This window comes from Xenopus laevis, chromosome 8L, assembly GCF_017654675.1.
Source record: "Xenopus laevis strain J_2021 chromosome 8L, Xenopus_laevis_v10.1, whole genome shotgun sequence".
In the NCBI taxonomy this organism is placed as follows: domain Eukaryota; kingdom Metazoa; phylum Chordata; class Amphibia; order Anura; family Pipidae; genus Xenopus; species Xenopus laevis.
The window spans coordinates 6,067,700-6,088,804 of NC_054385.1; the positions used below are offsets into that span (position 1 = coordinate 6,067,700).

Consider the following 21,105-nt stretch of genomic DNA (forward strand, 5'->3'; position numbering starts at 1 on the left):
AGGTTTGTAAAAGATGTTAAAGCAGTTCCAATTAAAAAGCAAACTGCTCACCCCGGTATAAGAAAGGAATCAAAGCAGTTCAAAGTAAAATATTGCTTAATCATCTCTAAGAAGCAAGTCAAAGCAGTTCAAAGTAAAATATTGTTTAATCAGCTTTAAGAAGCAGATTAAAGCAGTTCAAAGTAAGAAGCAAACTGCTTCCTCAGGTTTGTAAAAGATGTTAAAGCAGTTCCAATTAAAAAGCAAACTGCTTACCTCTGGTTTAAGAAAGGAATCATAGCAGTTCTAAGTAAAATGTTGCTTAATCAGCTTTAAGAAGCAAGTCAAATCAGTTCAAAGTAAAATATTGCTTAATCAGCTTTAAGAAGCAAGTCAAAGCAGTTCAAAGTAAAATGTTGCTTAATCAGCTTTAAGAAGCAAGTTAAAGCAGTTCAAAGTAAAATATTAGACTGTTTCCCCTGGGTTTAAGAAGTAATTCAAATCCATTCCAAGTAAAATCCCACTGCATCAATGTCTTAAAGAAGAAATTTAAAACAGTTCAAAGAAAGAAGCAAACTGCTTCCTCAGGTTTAGGAAAGAAGTTAAAGCAGTTCCAATTACAAAGCAAACTGCTTTCCTCTGGTTTAATAAAGGAATCAGAGCAGTTCTAAGTAAAATATTGCTTAATCAGCTTTAAGAAGCAAGTCAAATCAGTTCAAAGTAAAATATTGCTTAATCAGCTTTAAGAAGCAAGTCAAAGCAGTTCAAAGTAAAATGTTGCTTAATCAGCTTTAAGAAGCAAGTTAAAGCAGTTCAAAGTAAAATATTAGACTGTTTCCCCTGGGTTTAAGAAGTAATTCAAATCCATTCCAAGTAAAATCCTACTGCATCAATATCTTTAAGAAGAAAGTTAAAACAGTTCAAAGAAAGAAGCACACTGCTTCCTCAGGTTGAGGAAAGAAGTCAAAGCAGTTCAAATTAAAAAGCAGACTGCTTAGCAAGGGTTTAAGAAACAAATCAAAGTATTTGCAAGTAAAAAGCCAAGTGCTTTCACACATTTAAAAAGCAAGTTAAAGCAGTTTCAATCGAAAAGCAAACTGCTTACCCTGGGTTTAAGTCAAAGCAGTTCACATGCTAAGCCAAAAAAGACAGAGCCCAGGTAAAACTCTTCCTGAGGGTTCAGAGACTTGGATATATGGATGGACCATATCATTTGTGAATCAGATGGCCAGGGTTTGGACCTGGCAAGAACCACTGTGTTGTACATGGATAACTGGCAATTTAATTTTCTGCATATTGAACCACATAATGTCACTTTGAGTAAGAGAAGAAAAAGGGGCGCCAGGTTAATTCCCAAATGAGATGGACAGAATGTTCTGCATTACAGTCATTTGTATAGACACAACTGAAGCGTGCAACCTTTGTATTTAGGGCGTCTTTGGTGGTGGCACTGTCTGATCTATATCTGCCACACCCTGAGGCTCCTTCTTATTCCTTGAACTGTGAGGCACTGACTCCAACTGTCACCTTTATATAGCGCACGTCTGAGCAGAACAAGCGGCAGCTTCCCTTAGGCGTCCACTGAATGCCTGACCTACTCCTGTCATGTTATTTATTTTTAATGTTAAACCCTGGGGCAACTTGTGCACATATAGACGTATCAAATCCTTTGAGGGCTTGAACGTTCTCTGGTTTGGGAGAGGTCTACTACAGGTGATCTCCTATACACCGGCATAATATCTAATATCCAATGTTTGACTCCAAGGTACAACAAAATATAAGAATACAGGGGAAACAGACAGAGAAAATAAGAGCTGTTTCAGGTAATAACCACCCTTCCGTGCCTTAAAGGTTGGTGACCTTGAGTTGGAGACACTTTCCACTCTACAGTTCCTTTCCCAGAAGAAGTCTGGTTCCACCTAATGAGCGGATTATATGAAAATTCATTTCCATTGCTGGTAACGAATGGCCATCTGTTTCTTCAAGGCATTTAACTGATAGGCCTTGAGAAGAACGTTCCCAATTGCCACAAGGAGCATCTTGATCCTTGTTGCATGATTCCTTCGGTAAAGATTTTAGGGAAGATCTCAGGGTTCAAATCGCCAGCAATTTGGGTGCAGAAAGCTTCATTCGTATACAGCAACCCAAAGCCTAAGATATAGCAATGCTATCCTTAACCTTTCTTGGGGCTATTGAGACTTTCTGGGTGAACTTGTCTTACCAAAATTGACTGATCCTCATCCCAACTCATCCAAGTGAAAGAACCCTGACATGTAAGACAGTTTGCAGTCTGTGATCTGCACAGAGAACTTGTTGATCCTGTTTGTTCTGTGCAATTGACACCTGGTGCTTGGGATGCAGTTAATGAGCAACTAAAATGTAGCCTGTATGGCCCTTGGCACACATCAGCAGTGAAGCTTTGGGGTACAGTAGCATTAAAGTGAAGATATTCCTTGCAGGGTATTAAGATGCCTGTCTGTTGTTACCTTATCCACACTCTTTCTCTTTCCAGTTACTGGTGTTAATTATCCTTTCAACCTGTTTGCCATATGGCAGCTCAAGGTGTGGCCTGACAAACAGGACTGTAAAAAACTCTTTATAGCGGGGACTACTCCCTTGGCATTCTCATAGCATGTACAGCCAAATACAAGTATGCCAACACAGGTATTCCTCTGTACTAAGCACAATTCAGCAGGAACAGTCCCTAAGTTTGCTCATAGTCTGTACAGAGAGATCCCATAAAACTATGTCAGCATAGGTATTCCCTGTACTAAGCACAATTCAGCAGGAACAGTCCCTAAGTTTGCTCATAGTCTGTACAGAGAGATCCCATAAAACTATGGCAGCATAGGTATTCCCCTGTACTAAGCACAATTCAGCAGGAACAGTCCCCTAAGTTTGCTTATAATCTGTACAGAGAGATCCCATAAAACTATGGCAGCATAGGTATTCCCTGTACTAAGCACAATTCAGCAGGAACAGTCCCCTAAGTTTGCTCATAGTCTGTACAGAGAGATCCCATAAAACTATGACAGCATAGGTATTCCCTGTACTAAGCACAATTCAGCAGGAGCAGTCCCTAAGTTTGCTCATAGTCTGTACAGAGAGATCCCATAAAACTATGGCAGCATAGGTATTCCTCTGTACTAAGCACAATTCAGCAGGAACAGTCCCCTAAGTTTGCTCATAGTCTGTACAGAGAGATCCCATAAAACTATGGCAGCATAGGTATTCCTCTGTACTAAGCACAATTCAGCAGGAACAGTCCCCTAAGTTTGCTCATAGTCTGTACAGAGAGATCCCATAAAACTATGGCAGCATAGGTATTCCCCTGTACTAAGCAGGAACAGCCCCTAAGAACAGCTGGCACAGATAAATAACATATAAATGGCATCATGCACTGTGCTGCATTTATCTAGAACACATAGAACACAACAGCAACAATGCAGTTCTCTGGGCTGAGGAAGGGACGAGGAAGTCATTAATGTAATTTCGCTTCACCTGGCAGGAACTATTTCAGAAACAGAGTGTGACTTGTGCCGAGATATCAGGATGTGGAGATGTAACCATCTTGGTAAGCTATTATTTATTAGCTATGTGAAAGCATTTTCTGTTCCTGCTCGAGTGGAGGAAAGAAGCATATGTATTTACACATGGCAGGATAAATACCATGCCAATTCCATGTTTAATACCCCAGAACAAATAGCAGGATAAATACAGTGTCAATTCCATGTATAATACCCGAGAACAAACAACAGGATAAATACAGTGTCAATTCCATGTATAATACCCTAGAAAACACAGCAGGATATATACCGTGGCAATTCCATGTATAATACCCCAGAACACACAGCAGGATAAATACAGTGCCAATTCCATGTATAATACCCCAGAACACACAGCAGATAAATACAGTGCCAATTCCTTGTATAATACCCCAGAACACACAGCAGATAAATACAGTGCCAATTCCATGTATAATACCCCAGAACACACAGCAGGATAAATACAGTGCCAATTCCATGTATAATACCCCAGAACACACAGCAGATAAATACAGTGTCAATTCCATGTATAATACCCCAGAACACACAGCAGATAAATACAGGGCCAATTCCATGTATAATACCCCAGAACACACAGCAGGATAAATACAGTACCAATTCCATGTATAATACACCATAAGACACAGCAGGATAAAGACTGTGCTAAGTCCATGTATAATACCCCAGAACATACAGCAGATAAATACAGTGCCAATTCCATGTATAATATCCCAGAACACACAGCAGGATAAATACAGTGCCAATTCCATGTATAATACCCAGAACACACAGCAGATAAATACAGGGCCAATTCCATGTATAATACCCAGAACACACAGCAGATAAATACAGTGCCAATTCCATGTATAATACCCCAGAACACACAGCAGATAAATACAGTACCAATTCCATGTATAATACCCCAGAACACACAGCAGATAAATACAGTGCCAATTCCATGTATAATACCCCAGAACACACAGCAGATAAATACAGTGCCAATTCCATGTATAATACCCCAGAACACACAGCAGATAAATACAGTGCCAATTCCATGTATAATACCCCCAGAACACACAGCAGGATAAATACAGTGCCAATTCCATGTATAATACCCATAACACACAGCAGGATAAATACAGTGCCAATTCCATGTATAATACCCCAGAACACACAGCAGATAAATACAGGGCCAATTCTATGTATAATACCCCAGAACACACAGCAGGATAAATACAGTGCCAATTCCATGTATAATACCCCAGAACACACAGCAGATAAATACAGTGTCAATTCCATGTATAATACCCCAGAACACACAGCAGATAAATACAGGGCCAATTCCACGTATAATACCCCAGAACACACAGCAGGATAAATACAGTGCCAATTCCATGTATAATACCCATAACACACACAGGATAAATACAGTGCCAATTCCATGTATAATACCCCAGAACACACAGCAGATAAATACAGTGCCAATTCCATGTATAATACCCCAGAACACACAGCAGGATAAATACAGTGCCAATTCCATGTATAATACCCCAGAACACACAGCAGATAAATACAGTGCCAATTCCATGTACAGTATAATACCCCAGAACACACAGTAGGATAAATACAGGACATGTATAATGTTTGTTTGTTGTAGGAAATGTATTTGTCTTTTTTTGGGAAGTCTTAGTCTCTCCAAGCCTTTGATGAAATCAGCTTTTAAGTTCTCAAAACCTAAGGAGGTGTGGGTTGGCTGGTACCATCAGATGGAGGCAGAGAAGGAAGTATTTCTTTAAAGGAACTGTGGGGCTAATGTAATGGGAGGATATTAGAGAAGCTGAGGCAAAAATAAACAATAGGCTTAGAGGTGAGGCTCAAAGTGCAAACTAAGTTAGTCATAGAAGGAAGTAGAACTGTTGGTTACATGTACACTAGACTCTTAATATTTCCATTAGGCAAATATATGAAAAGGTATAACACCCCAATAACTCAGGGGTTGAATTTCTTTTTCATAGATCACCCCTAGGCAAAGAACAATGGAGACTTAGGTAAGGCTGAATCTGCTGATTGGATAAAGTCTTCATTGAAACTGGGTAAAAGGGAGTGATAAAAAGAGGCAGACGTGTAATTGCCTATTTCTATTGCATGACATACACTAATATTTCTATTTTGACACAAAGGCAAAACTGTTACAGGAGGGGTTTGTTTTACAGTTATTATTCATTTCCTCGCTCTTTTATCACATGTTGCTATTTTTAAAGCTCATTTAGAGAAAAAAAAACCCAGAATTTTAAGTGGGAAGCGAAAATTACCAGCAAATAAGGCGAGGAAAATTCAGGCTTCGCATATCTCAGTTTGATGTTGCAGAACGGTACAGCTGTGCAGCTGACAATATAGACTTCTCTATGACTAAAGAGGAAAGCTTCCCTGAGATTGTGTCCTGTGAGAACAGCAAGAGGAAAAAAACACAAAGATTGCTATTCTGCTTGAATGGGCACCGCCGAGGTTTGAGCTGCCAGTCATTTTCAAATGCTCCTTCACCTCAGTATCACCATGGAGCTTGACCAGCCTCTAGAATCGACAGTGAAGAGTAAGACAGAAACATCACATCTGTGTTCTCCTGGTGCATATTGGGAGTAGACAATAATAATGACAGCCATAATTAGCAGTAGCCCCATTCACATACAAAAGTATATGGACACCTGCCGTTCAACATCTCTTTTAAAAACCAAGAGATTGATCCTCTCTTTGCTCCTCGAACAGCCTTTGGCCTCTACTCTTCTACAAAGCTTTTCTACTAGATGGAACATTGGTGGTGGTAGTGGTGGAATTTACTTCCAGTCATACATAAAAGGTTGGGCACTGATGCTGGAAAGGTCTGTATTTAAATTCAAGGTGGTTCAGTTGGGTTAAGAGTAGAGCAATGTGAAGGCCAATGTCAAGTTCTTCCACTACCTTCTCAGCCAAACCCATGATGTTTGGAACTTTTTTTTTGTGCATGGGGACATTATTGTGCTGAACCAGGAAAGAGCTTTCCACAAACTGCTCCACAAAGTAGAAGGCATGGAATTGTCAAGCATTCCTAAATTAATTCACACCATAATTGCAAAGTCCAGTAAGTAGAAGCGATGACCTAATTCAACACCAAAAAAAAATCAAAACCACTGCTATTGCCTAGTTGCGTTTGGAAAAAATTGTCCTAGTCTTTGTACCTTCATCTTGTGGTTCATGCCGTGTTGTCTTGTTAATGAGACCTCTTGGAGGATATGCCTCCCCCGCTAATTACTAGCTGGGAACAGTCCGTTACCACTGACTTCCCTATAGATGGGATCAGAGCTCAAGAATGTTGTGGGCTCGTGTAAATCAATAAAGCCATCATAACAACATTCGGAATCAGAATTCATTGTGTATACAAAAGTGCTGATCCAGACGGTTCCAAGAAATTAATGAGCACCAGAAATAACAGAGAACTTTGCTGATTTAATTGAGTTACGATGCACTCAGCGTGATAAAATGCTATCTTTGAAAGGCCCTTTTAAAACCAATTAAATAATATTTCTCCCAGACGCTGTTGAAGGAGAAAAGTTCTATCAACATATTTATAATGCTAATGTCTTCTCTTAAACATAAGGAGAAAGGCTAGAGTTAATAACATCATTCCGTGAGGCTGGAATACAAATGTAAGCAGCAGGAAGAGGTGGCGTGGACACACACGCGCAAAGATGTCCTTGATGGAAATTCCTATGCCTGTCACTGCATTGGAAGAAGAGAGAACTGCATTCTTTAAAAAGTCCTCTATGTCTATGTGTCCACCAGCTACTTAACCATATATGCACCTTTTACCTACCAAACAGCAAATTCTGCATTCTTTAAGTTCTAGTTTTTGGGTCACACATTAAAAATGGCTTTCATAAGGGTCTTCAAGGCTTTGGTTTCTGCACCAGAAATGTTTCCCTTGAATATCTCAAGACAGATTCAGTTCTTACTACACACGGACCATTACATGGACTTAGAGAAAATACATAATGGTCTACAAGGCTTTGGTTTCATCACTAGAAATGTTTTTTTAATATCTCAAGACATAGTCAGTTCCTAGAATACAAGAACCATAAGATGGAGGTAGAGCAAAGACATAATGGTCTACAAGGCTTTGGTTTCTTCACTAGAAATGTTTTTTTTATTATTATCTGAAGACAGAGTCAGTTCCTAGCATACAAGAACCATTAGATGGAGCTAGAGCAAAGACGTAATGGTCTACAAGGCTTTGGTTTCTTCACCAGAAATGTTTTTTTCTTGAATATCTCAAGACAGATTCAGTTTCTAATACACAAGAACCAATAGTTGGAGGCAGAGCAAAGACAAGGAGATGGTCATTTTATAAAGAGAAGTGAGACCTATTAGGAGAACCTCCTCTTCCATGAAACCCAAAATCAACCAAAAACTGTTACCAGGACTTCCAGCACGATATATCTGATATATGGTACTAGATATCTAGATAAATTCATGTATTTATAGAGGAGATGACTTCTTAATTTGAGGCAGAGAAGAACCATTGAAAAGACAAGAAGGAATAGACGAATAAAAGGCTCGGGAGCAGGGGGATTAAAGGGACAGTAGATGACTCACCCAGGCATTTAATGATGTTGCTGGGCCCCTGGCAATAAACTGTTCATTTGAGGCATAAATATACCGGTCATCTGGATACGATCAGCATGTGAGGAGAGTGTCTATGAGCTCAGCAGCCCATTGCGCTTATGAGAGCATTACCCTATCTAGATAATCGGGAAGCTGACATTCCTGCAGGGCAAAGCTAGTGCAGTAATCTCAGCTGTCTTATCTATGGAGAGAGACAGAGGGAGGCCACGTGGGTCTGTCCCTTCAGTTGATAAGGTTGAACTGGATGTCTGGATATATTTCATCAGATGTTTAACCAGCTGCCAGGCCTTCAAGCAGGCACAGAAATTTAGAACTATCATGCAGTAGCTGAAATCTGGTCTCTGCAGGGTACCGTAGATATGTTAACCTGCAACCTGACCACTGCAGCCCTAAAACTGGACCACTGCATTAAATGAACCACAAGGGCACTGTATATGATCTTAAAAACCAACCCCCTGCAGTGAATGATTCCAATTATCAACCTAACAAAACTGAACCTGGCAGAATACCACATATCTGCCTAAAAACTAACCCATGCAGTGATTGACTGCAAATATCAGCATAGAAGGACTAGCCCCAATGTAGGACACTGTATATCATCTTAAAAATGTTTTAGATATCAGTCTAGAAAAACTGAACAACACATGGAATATAACTCCTCTTATAACTGACCTAAGCCATGAATTAGCCCAAAATCAGCCTAGAAAAAAACCTTATCTATAACCTATTGGTTGGGCACTAAAAATACTCCTCTTTAATAAAATGGATATTATATTATAGACACAAGTTAAAGGAGAACCAAACCCTAAAAATGTATATGGCTAGAAATGTCATATTTTATGTACTGACTTTATTGAACCAGCCTACAGGTCCACCATCACTATAATAGTAATGATCTATTCCTTCAAAGTTGTCACAAGAGTTTCCCATCTTGGATTTTGATAGGAGTGCCTGCTATTGAGCAGCTGTTGAGAATCTGAGCTTAGGGGTCGGCTCAAATTATCAAGCAGAAAATTAGGTTGGCCTGTATTATAAGATGATGCTACAGGGCTGATTATTAAATTCTGATGCTAATTGTCCTGCTTTCCGAGCTGCCATGTACCAATAATTATTTGCTAATCAGCCTTAGCCTTATATAATGACATCAGTATTATAGATATTCAGCCAAGAGCAAGTACAGAAAATCAGCAGAAAAGAAGATGGGGAGCTACTGGGGCATCTTTGGAGGCATAGATCTTTACTGCTAAAGGGCTATGGTTGCCTTGGGTTTCATATAGAAGCCCAAAACATATGTGCATGTACAACATTTCTGCCATACTTCTTAATTAAGCTGTAGTTCTCCTTTAAGGTGACCATACACAGTCAGAATTTGTCAGACAGTTTGGTAGACTTTGACCACTCCTCAATCATCTAGGCATATATGGGCAGTTGTAACCATTCTGTTGGTTCACAGTTGGTCTGTCCAAACTGAAAATGTAATTTGATGAGGTCTCACCTTATAAATTCAACTCATTTCTGCCAATTCCATATTTTATACCCCCCAGTATCAGAGGGCTAAGTCCATGTATAATACCCCAGAACACAAAGCAGGATAAATAGAGTGTCAAATTCTTGTATAATATCCCAGAACACACACAGGATAAATACAGTATCAATTCCATGTATAATACCCCAGAACACACAGCAGATAAATACAGTACCAATTCCATGTATAATACCCAGAACACACAGCAGATAAATACAGTGCCAATTCCATGTACTGTATAATACCCCAGAACACACAGCAGGAAAAATACAGTGCCAATTCCATGTATAATACCCCAGAACACACAGCAGATAAATACAGTGCCAATTCCATGTATAATTCCCCAGAACACAAAGCAAGATAAATACAGTACCAATTCCATGTATAATACCCCAGAACACACAGCAGATAAATACAGTGCCAATTCCATGTATAATACCCCAGAACACACAGCAGATAAATACAGTGCCAATTCCATGTATAATACCCCAGAACACACAGCAGATAAATACAGTGTCAATTTCATGTATAATACCCCAGAACACACAGCAGATAAATACAGTGCCAATTCCATGTATAATACCCCAGAACACACAGCAGATAAATACAGTGCCAATTCCATGTATAATACCCCAGAACACACAGCAGATAAATACAGTGCCAATTCCATGTATAATACCCCAGAACACACAGCAGATAAATACAGTGCCAATTCCATGTATAATACCCCAGAACACACAGCAGATAAATACAGTGCCAATTCCATGTATAAACCCCAGAACACACTGCCGGATAAATACAGTGCCAATTCTATTTATAATACCCCCAAACACATGGCAGGATAAATAAAGTGCCAATTCCATGTATAATACCCCTGAAAACACAGCAATATAAATACAGGACCAATTCCATGTATAATACTCCAGAACACACAGCAGATAAATACAGTGCCAATTCCATGTATAATACCCCAGAACACACAGCAGATAAATACAGTGCCAATTCCATGTATAAACCCCAGAACACACTGCCGGATAAATACAGTGCCAATTCTATTTATAATACCCCCAAACACATGGCAGGATAAATAAAGTGCCAATTCCATGTATAATACCCCTGAAAACACGGCAATATAAATACAGGACCAATTCCATGTATAATACTCCAGAACACACAGCAGGATAAACACAGGGCCAATTCCATGTATAATACCCCAGAAAACACTGCAGGATAAATACAGGGCCAATTCCATGTGTATTACCCCAGAACACACAGCAGATAAATACAGTGCCAATTCCATGTATAATACCCCTGAAAACACGGCAGTATAAATACAGGACCAATTCCATGTATAATACCCCAGAACACACAGCAGATAAATACAGTGCCAATTCCATGTATAATACCCCAGTACACACAGCAGGATAAATACAGGGCCAATTCCATGTATAATACCCCAGAACAAATAGCAAGATAAGTACAGTACCAATTCCATGTATAATACCCCAGAACACACTGCAGGATAAATACAGTGCCAATTCCATGTATAATACCCCAGAACACACAGCAGATAAATACAGTGCCAATTCCATGTATAATACCCCAGTACACACAGCAGATAAATACAGTGCCAATTCCATGTATAATACCCCAGAACACACAGCAGGATAAATACAGGACCAATTCCATGTATAATACCCCAGAACACACTGCAGGATAAATACAGGACCAATCCCATGTATAAAACCCCAGAACAAATAGCAAGATAAGTACAGTACCAATTCCATGTATAATACCCCAGAACACACAGCAGATAAATACAGTGCCAATTCCATGTATAATACCCCAGAACACACAGCAGATAAATACAGTGCCAATTCCATGTATAATACCCCAGAACACACAGCAGGATAAATACAGGACCAATTCCATACATATTACCGCAAAACACATTTTTCTAAACAGCGTAGTTCTTCTGTTGCACGGCACTTTAGCTATTCAACAGGAAAACTAAAATAAGCTCTCGTAGAGAAAATGCAATGTTAATGGGTTTCTAATGCACTGTAGGCTTTATGGTCCCTTTCCTCTTATATTTATCCTTTAGCCTGTTGCATGTAGCTGATGTATTAGCATATCACTCAATGCAGGCTAGTGTTTACACACATGTAGCGTCCCCCGCTGGCCGCAGCTATGCTGCAAAACTTCATCTGCAAATGATGTACCGGGCATCAAATCAATCGAAATTGAAAATATTAAATCATAATGAATTTATTTAATGATTTCTCAAATGACCAGTCGGGACCCTGAGGCTGCAGAGCAATGGGGAATATTTTAAAAGGTGCATCTGCTGCCAATTTAAAAATCAAAGGCACATTTGATTCAATGGATTTATTTTTCAACTTACCAGTTCCACCGACCCATAATGTTTCCTGCTGAATTCCCCTCGTCGGCAGCCCAGGTCTTCGGAGACGGAGCTAGAACAGAAACGCTTCATCAGTAACACATAGCTGAGCGGGCAGCAATCTCCTGCACAGGCTGAGCCCCCGTAGCCCATTCCTAGTGAGCGAGCAGAGCAGGGTCGTCTGTGTGCAGGGGAGGCTTCTCGTCACATGCAAAGCTCCCGGCTGCCATTGTCGCTTGTGACATCAACTGTCTGATGAAAGCCAATTTGCCATCAGTGCAAGGAAAGGGACAGTGGGGAGTCAGTGGGGATACAGAGCCTTTTCTCCCGGCTATAGGGGAAAGTTAAGATTTTTGGAGAGCACTGCCTCACCCTAGAGCCATGTATCTGTGGCCCTGCTTAGTCTGCTCAGGCTCATTTATTTATTGTGTCATTTACAGGCTGGAATGGAATTGCCTTTCTGTGGCTTTTCCCTGGGGACTGGACACTGTGTACACAGACTCTCTTTAATGAGAAATGATAGTGCTGGGTCATCACTGCCTCTCCCTGGCCAGTCTCAAATAAATATATATAAATATATATATATATATATATATATATATATATATATATATATATATATATATATATATATATATATATATATAGTGGCCCTATGGGAACCCCAAGGCTATTTTTAAAATTAATTTTCTAATTATCTTATATACAAATACACAGAGAAGGAATGCTCTGGGCACACAATAAGCTATACCCTCATACTGTACTGTCTAAGGGAATCAATATGGTACCTCCTCCTCCCATATGTATAAATACAAATATACAGAGAAGGAATGTTCTGGGCACACAATAAGCTATACCCTCATACTGTACTGTCTAAGGGAATCAATATGGCACCTCCTCCTCCCATATGTATAAATACAAATATACAGAGAAGGAATGTTCTGGGCACACAATAAGCTATACCCTCATACTGTACTGTCTAAGGGAATCAATATGGCACCTCCTCCTCCCATATGTATAAATACAAATATACAGAGAAGGAATGTTCTGGGCACACAATAAGCTATACCCTCATACTGTACTGTCTAAGGGAATCAATATGGCACCTCCTCCTCCCATATGTATAAATACAAATATACAGAGAAGGAATGTTCTGGGCACACAATAAGCTATACCCTCATACTGTACTGTCTAAGGGAATCAATATGGCACCTCCTCCTCCCATATGTATAAATACAAATATACAGAGAAGGAATGTTCTGGGCACACAATAAGCTATACCCTTATACTGTACTGTCTAAGGGAATCAATATGGCACCTCCTCCTCCCATATGTATAAATACAAATATACAGAGAAGGAATGTTCTGGGCACACAATAAGCTGTACCCTCATACTGTCATCAGATCTTCTTTTGCTCAGGATTATGGGGGTTAAATCTATGGAAGGATAGTAAAAAATAGGAATAATACAGTTCAAAGAGAGTCAGAAAACAACAGTGAAAACAATGGAGTTCTATGCAAACAAAGAGCTGCCGTGCATTATTTATAATGGGCTCAGCAGTAAGGACAGTTCTCCTATAACCATTGTAGAGCTTTTTGCTTTCTTATAAGCCAACAGGCTAATTTGCTAGCAGGCTAGTGGACAATGGAAATACCCCACCCCAGTGTGTCCTAGTACAAAGGAGCAAATCTGACCAGCTGTACCTCCAAGCTGTCAATACCCACTTGGAAGAAAGGACTGGAACGCTGAAGAAGGTTTGTTTAAATACTATCCAAATTTCCCCAGCCATAGATGGTTTTTACTATAGTCTCAGGCTTTTAGGGGATGCTGGGAGCTGTAGTACAAATCATGGCACATAATTACAGTTATTTTGGCAGACAAGTGCCCCACTCCACCATGAGAATATTTTTCTTTTCTCTTCTACATAAGCTTTGGACATGTGCACCCCTAAAGCACTTTCCTGCTCGGGGGGGGGGCTGCAGGTCTCGCTGGAAGGATTTACTGTACAGTGTTAAATACTGGAAGTAGATCCCAAACAAAAGGAAACAATGAAAGGCATCTGTGACTCCCATTTCAATTCAGTGCTCCAGGTGCAGCAACTTCAAAGGGCTTCTCAATATCAATCAGCCTCCCTGGGGAGCACAGGCGGAGCCACCATTGTGACATCGACAGGCGCCCACTCTATTTAAACTAAAAGCTCCCTTGATAAAGCCTTAAAGTTAACATCTTTGATGGGAAAGATCCATGTATGAGATTGTAAGTCACCGCTCTGCATTGTACTGATCTCCCTGGTGTCAGCGGCACTGCACATGCTCAGTGGCTCTGGGTTGCTAGGTGCTTACTGGGCATGCTCATTATAGATCTGCCCACTGCATGCCCTGAATTGCTATCTCGCATGACTTAGTTTGATGTGAACACCAAGATTTACGTACAAGTGGAGTTGCGCCATTTTATAATAATCTGCTCTGCAAAGCAAAAATTAACCTTTTACTATAATGAATAAATAAATATCATCTCATTTAAACCATCTGAGATGCCCCTATGTCTTTCCTGATTGTCCTTCCTATGTCTCTGTCCCTTACGCAACCCACAATGCATCACAGCAGTAATCTGCAGGAATGTTCTGGGCACACAATAAGTATCCATACCTGTTATTAAGGCATTTAGACATCTCAGCTGTCAATCATATATTGAAATTACTTTTTCTTTCCATTGTGGGCTCTGCACATTCCCCCTCCCTCATCACAGGCCAGTAGCCTGTACATGGGAATGGGCATTGGGTTCCCCCATAGTAGTTAGGGTTTGCACTAGCCGGTATTTTACTGGCCTGGCCGGTAAAAATGATGGTTGATCCCAATGTTATTAATAGGGAAAAAAGATAAATATATAGGAAGGCTGGTATTTTTTTCCGGAAAAGGTGTAAACCCTTATAGTGGTGCATAACCAGATGCAAAATACAGTGTCCCCTTTAACTGCGGAATCTGGGTAGATCATTCCACCATCAATCACTCAAAACCATATCTGACTCCCTTTCCCTGTCACCAACTGGAGCCGCACTCTCGTTAAGGAGACGGTCTCTCCGAGGTCTCTCATCAGTATCTACCCCTTCCCCTTTGCCTTGTTGCTCGGCAACCCTAATGCTAATGTAAAACATGGATCCCATCAAAAGCATTATCCGCCATTGATCTTTATTATTTATTTATGGCTGCCATAAAACAATCGCCGTGGCTTCAGTTGATTCGCTTCTTCCCAACCAGCCCCCTCCCGGGAATCTAATATATATGTTAATTAGGAATTTAGTATACAATTCCAGGACCATTGTAGGATCCACGCATAGAGATTTAAATTAGCTGCAATAAGGATGGCAGATCAATAACCAGTGGAGGGGGGTGTAAAGGGCTGATCTTCTTGTTAGTGGTGCAACTAAAGGGGGTCAGACCTTGTATACCGAGAGGGCCCAGTATATAGATAAGGCCCGATATATTGACATTCTATCTCTCCCCTATCCTTATAACCTTTTTTGCTGCCCCAAACACATGCACAATAATCTCCAAGTTCAGGGGTTCCAAACTGGGACAGAACACCAAATAGTATAAATCTAGTGGCTGCTGGGGACCCACGAGTACAGATGGTTCTTTGAAAAAACAGATTATGTTTTGTAGATTATGTCCAGTTGGCTCTATACTAAGTCTTTCTATCTCCCCTCTGTACCAAACACCCTTTGCCTTTCCATTTCTGTATGCCACACCCCCGAGGAACTGATGTATCGTTTTTGCAGCCCGTGCAGCTAAACAAGGGCCCTGTGTAAATAATGGGCCAATCCCAACTGCTAGTGCCTTGCACCTCATAATCTCCAAGCTTGCAATTTCAGGGGGTTCCAAACAAGGGCAGAACACCAAATAGTAGAACTCTTGTGGGAGCCCAGGAGTATAGATGGTTCTCTGACAAAACAGAATTTTGACTTACAAGATTTGGGTGCTGTGGGTCTAAGTAATGTCTAGTGGACCCCATACTAGCTCTTTCTATAACCCCTCTATACCAAACTCCTTCTGCCTTTGCATTTCCTTATGCCCCACCCCCGAGGAACTGACTTTTGCAGCCTGTGCAGCTGAACAAAGACCCAATACCAACTGCTAGCGCCCTGCACCTCATTAATAGACACCTTGGCAGCAGTTTAAGAAACACTAGGGGCCCTGGATAATATTGAGATTCCCTTGATATCTTCATAAGTCAATATTAAACTGTGATGGAAGCGATTCTACCCCTGGAGGTGAGATCTTTGATTAATGCCACCTCAGGGATGTTCTCAGCCGGCCTTGGCCACCAAAGAGGTGGCTGTTGATTCTTTATGGCAGTGACAGTATCTCACTTCCAATTACTTTCCTATAGATTTTATCCGTTAGTGCAATATCCAAGTACCCGGCCTGAATAAATCACTTACAGCACCACGGGCCCTGTAAGCTTTAAGTTTGCTTCTAATCTTGCATAGGAGAAAGCTGTAACGGATACAGGCATGATAATCACTTCTGTATGGTTAAATACATTGGGATTCAGTTTGCTCATATCTTATCCTGGTAGGAATCTCATAAGCTCAGCAGGATCGTGGTGGGAATAGTGTACGGCAGTCCCAGGAGACAACTATGACAAGAGGAGGTCACAGCAGACTCTACTTGTCAGATGTCACATAGATATGTATAAACCTGGCAAAGGTATATACAGATAGCTAGAATCTCAGCTGCCATAAAGCAGGACAGGACTGCTGCTTACAATGGGGATCAGATAGGATCTGTGCAGCCACTGGGACAGAATGTTCTGTTATACAGATAGCTAGAATCTCAGCTGCCATAAAGCAGGACAGGACTGTTGCTTACAATTGGGATCAGATAGGATCTGTGCAGCCACTGGGACAGAATGTTCTGTTATACAGATAGCTAGAATCTCAGCTGCCATAAAGCAGGACAGGACTGCTGCTTACAGTGGGGATCAGATAGATCTGTGCAGCCACTGGGACAGAATGTTCTGTTATACAGATAGCTAGAATCTCAGCTGCCATAAAGCAGGACAGGACTGCTGCTTACAATGGGGATCAGATAGGATCTGTGCAGCCACTGGGACAGAATGTTCTGTTATACAGATAGCTAGAATCTCAGCTGCCATAAAGCAGGACAGGACTGTTGCTTACAATTGGGATCAGATAGGATCTGTGCAGCCACTGGGACAGAATGTTCTGTTATACAGATAGCTAGAATCTCAGCTGCCATAAAGCAGGACAGGACTGCTGCTTACAGTGGGGATCAGATAGATCTGTGCAGCCACTGGGACAGAATGTTCTGTTATACAGATAGCTAGAATCTCAGCTGCCATAAAGCAGGACAGGACTGCTGCTTACAATGGGGATCAGATAGGATCTGTGCAGCCACTGGGACAGAATGTTCTGTTATACAGATAGCTAGAATCTCAGCTGCCATAAAGCAGGACAGGACTGCTGCTTACAATGGGGATCAGATAGGATCTGTGCAGCCACTGGGACAGAATGCTCTGTTATACAGATAGCTAGAATCTCAGCTGCCATAAAGCAGGACAGGACTGTTGCTTACAATGGGGATCAGATTGGATCTGTGCAGCCACTGGGACAGAATGTTCTGTTATACAGACAGCTAGAATCTCAGCTGCCATAAAGTAAGATGGGACTGCTGCTTACAATGGGGATCAGATAGGATCTGTGCAGCCACTGGGACAGAATGTTCTGTTATACAGACAGCTAGAATCTCAGCTGCCATAAAGCAGGACAGGACTGTTGCTTACAATGGGGATCAGATTGGATCTGTGCAGCCACTGGGACAGAATGTTCTGTTATACAGACAGCTAGAATCTCAGCTGCCATAAAGTAAGATGGGACTGCTGCTTACAATGGGTTAGAGAAGAACAAAGATAATGTGACATCTGCATCACACATAGATTTACAGGAATTCTTTACACATTCAGCACCATGGACAGAACACCTGTTGGCACACACTGTATAGACTGTCTGGATGCAGTAAGTACCAGGGCTTGCCTGACCCCCTTATTATCCTCTAATAGGGGTGACATATTAGCAATTTCCCTCAGCAATCTAACCATAAACAGAGTGATCTCTACACACTCATTACTGGCACACAGTTATTGATTGTAAGCTCTTCAGGGCAGAGACCTTGCTCCAATTTCAGTACTGAAATAGTTGCCACTTTTTCATTTATAATTGTTAGTTCCTGTGCCCCTGTTTGAGTTTATGGATTGTAAAGCCCAACTTGCATCTCACGTAAATCAATGCATGGTTGCTTGGGTAATTAGTATCCTAGCAACCAGGTGGCTGAAATTGCAAACTGGAGAACTGCTGAATAAAAGGCTAAATAAGTAAAAAAAAAACCTTAAAGATTTCTAATGGCAGCTGTCCTATCATTTTGGAAAGATATCTGCACACTCAATAAATACAAAGCAAACATGGCCTCGTTGTACATATATCAGTGACATGAAAAGCCAACGTGTGCGACACCCCAAGGAAATCACCCTGCAGGGCCGGTTCCGACTACTGAACATTCTAAGAATTATTTGTATCCTATGCAAAAAAGTATTTAATTTGCCCCAAAGCGATTTGAATACAAAGCTACAACCTGAATACCCAATTGGCCCCCGAGGAAGTAAGGGTCCGGCATTTGAATATGTGTTTTACATTCAGTCCGTGGCAAAGGGCTTAGCTCCAGATCCAACACAGCAGAATCAAAAGGGAATATGTTATATATACATGAAGGTGAAACAATGTATTAGCGTCGAGACTGCAGGAAATTAGTTGACTAATGTTATATTGTTTCAGTAGTGAGAATTAGCAGTGCAGAGAGTGGACAATAATACATGTACTGTCATTTTAAATTTATATGTTAAAGGGGTGGTTCATCTTTAAGTTAACTTTTAGTATGCTATAGAACGGCCAACTTTCCAATTGGTCTTCATTTTTTTTTTTAAATATATTTTGAAATATTTGCCTTCTTCTGACTCTGTCCAGCTTTCAAATGGGGGTCACTGACCCCATCTAAAAACAAAACCTCTGTAAGGCTACAAATGTATTGTTATCACTACTTTGTATTACTCCTCTTTCTATTCAGGCCTCTCATATTCATATTCCAGTTTCTTATTTTAATCAATGCATGGTTGCTAGGGGAATTTGAACCCTAGCAACCAGATGGCTGAAATGACAAACTGGAGAGCCGCTGAATAAAAAGCTAAATAACTCAAAAACCACAAATAATAAAAAAATGAAAACCAATTGCAAATTATCTCAGAATATCCCTCTCTACATCATACGAACAGTTAACTCAAAGGTGAACAACTCCTTTAATGAATATACTATATATTGCAAAATCTCTTTGTTCCTTCATATTAAGCAGCATTTCCTATGTGGGTTGATGTTCAAGCAAAAGAAGCCTGATGAATACCCTGCGGCCTGTCCCTTGGCTGAGCCATAAAGAGGTTATTTTTATATTTTGATGACAGGTTCCCTATAAGATCAGTCTGTATAAAGCAGATGGAACAGGTGTAGGGTTCCTCCTCCCACGTGGGGATTTGGGATATAAGTGTTAATGCCCCAAATCCAGATCAGCCCTGTGATGTTTTAAGGGACCTTTTTTTAACGTTCCTTTAGGCCTGTGTCCCCACATTACCCTTATCAGCCTGTCCCCGGTTCCCCTTATGCAGTTACATGTTGGCAGCGGTTTATTGGCCCCTGCGTTACCTCCTGAAACATAAACTCGCCGGAATATTTCGCCTCCCCCCCGGCAGCTGGTCGGAACATGAATTAGAACCCAGTCGCAGGCACCAAATACTTTGGCCAAAAAAGGTAAATCTATTTTATTCTCCTGACAGCGAGGAAGTGGAATGATTTGCCAAATAAAAGGCACGTGGAATGGAGCCTGGAAAGGGGAGAGAGCAGGGGGTTTACATGGAAATCATTACTGTAACGATTGCAGAGGTTTGGGCTGGATTTGGCATTTTTTTGGGTCGTTCTAGGGGTGCCATTGAGTTAGCCATGGCTCTACTGAAGCTTTTGTGGCCACCCAGTGTATATCGCCCCCCGGATATACGGAGTAGGGGGAAAAAGCCACACCCAGTTATGCCCAGTCCTGCTGAAACTCCACCCATTTACCAGTAAACCCGCCCATTTTCCAGAAATGTTTTTTTGCTTAGGGCAGAGACACGGTCAGATTCGGGGAAATTAGTTGCCCGGCGACAAATCTCCTCTTCTTCGGGGCAACTAATCATTTTCGTTTTCCGGTCGCCCCAGAAGTTGCCTTACGAGGAAACTTCGGGCAACTTTGGAAAACGAAACACTCCGCGCGCCATCCCGCCGGCGATTTACATTCTACCTGGCGGAAAGGCAGGGGTTAGTCGCCACGAAGAAGAGATGATTTGTCGCTGGGCAACTAATCTTCCCAAATCTGACCTTCTCTCTGCCCTTAGGTGTATTTAGGTTGGGGCCCACCAAGCCTGGAACTTTACGGGCCCTTGTCTTGGCATCCACCCAACCCCCCCCCCCCCCCAGGTCCTTGGGCAAAGATTCGGCCAACTACCGAATCCAAAGCCTAATTTGCATATGCAAATTAAAGGGGTTGTTCACCTTTAAATTAACTGTTAGTATAATAGAGTGATATTCTGAGACAATTTGCAATTGGTTTTCATTTTTTTTATTATTGTGGTTTTTGAGTTATTTAGCTTTTTATTCAGCAGCTCTCCAGTTTGCGGTTTCAGCCATCTGGTTGCTAGGGTCCAAAGTGCCCTAGCAACCATGCATTGATTGGAATATGATTAGGAGAGGGCCTGAATAGAAAGAGGAGTAATAAAAAGTAGCAGTGATAATAAATGTGTAGCCTTACAGAGCATTTGTTTTTTTTTTTTTAGATGGGGTCAGTGACCCCCGTTTGAAAGCTGGAAAGTATTAAAATAAGAAGCCAAAAAATGAAAAAGCTGT

At 41.0% G+C, this 21,105-nt stretch overlaps 1 protein-coding gene across 5 annotated transcripts in view; it reads right to left on the reverse strand.

The window, feature by feature from the left end:
* garnl3.L (GTPase activating Rap/RanGAP domain-like 3 L homeolog) overlaps positions 1 to 21,105 on the reverse strand; it is a 114,948-nt gene that overhangs the window by 41,464 nt on the left and 52,379 nt on the right. For all 5 annotated transcript variants that reach the window (XM_041572367.1, XM_041572366.1, XM_041572364.1 and 2 more), the window contains one exon: positions 12,110 to 12,179. In XM_041572367.1, coding sequence (XP_041428301.1) covers positions 12,110 to 12,179 — 70 coding nt within the window. The remainder of the gene's footprint in view (positions 1 to 12,109; positions 12,180 to 21,105) is intronic.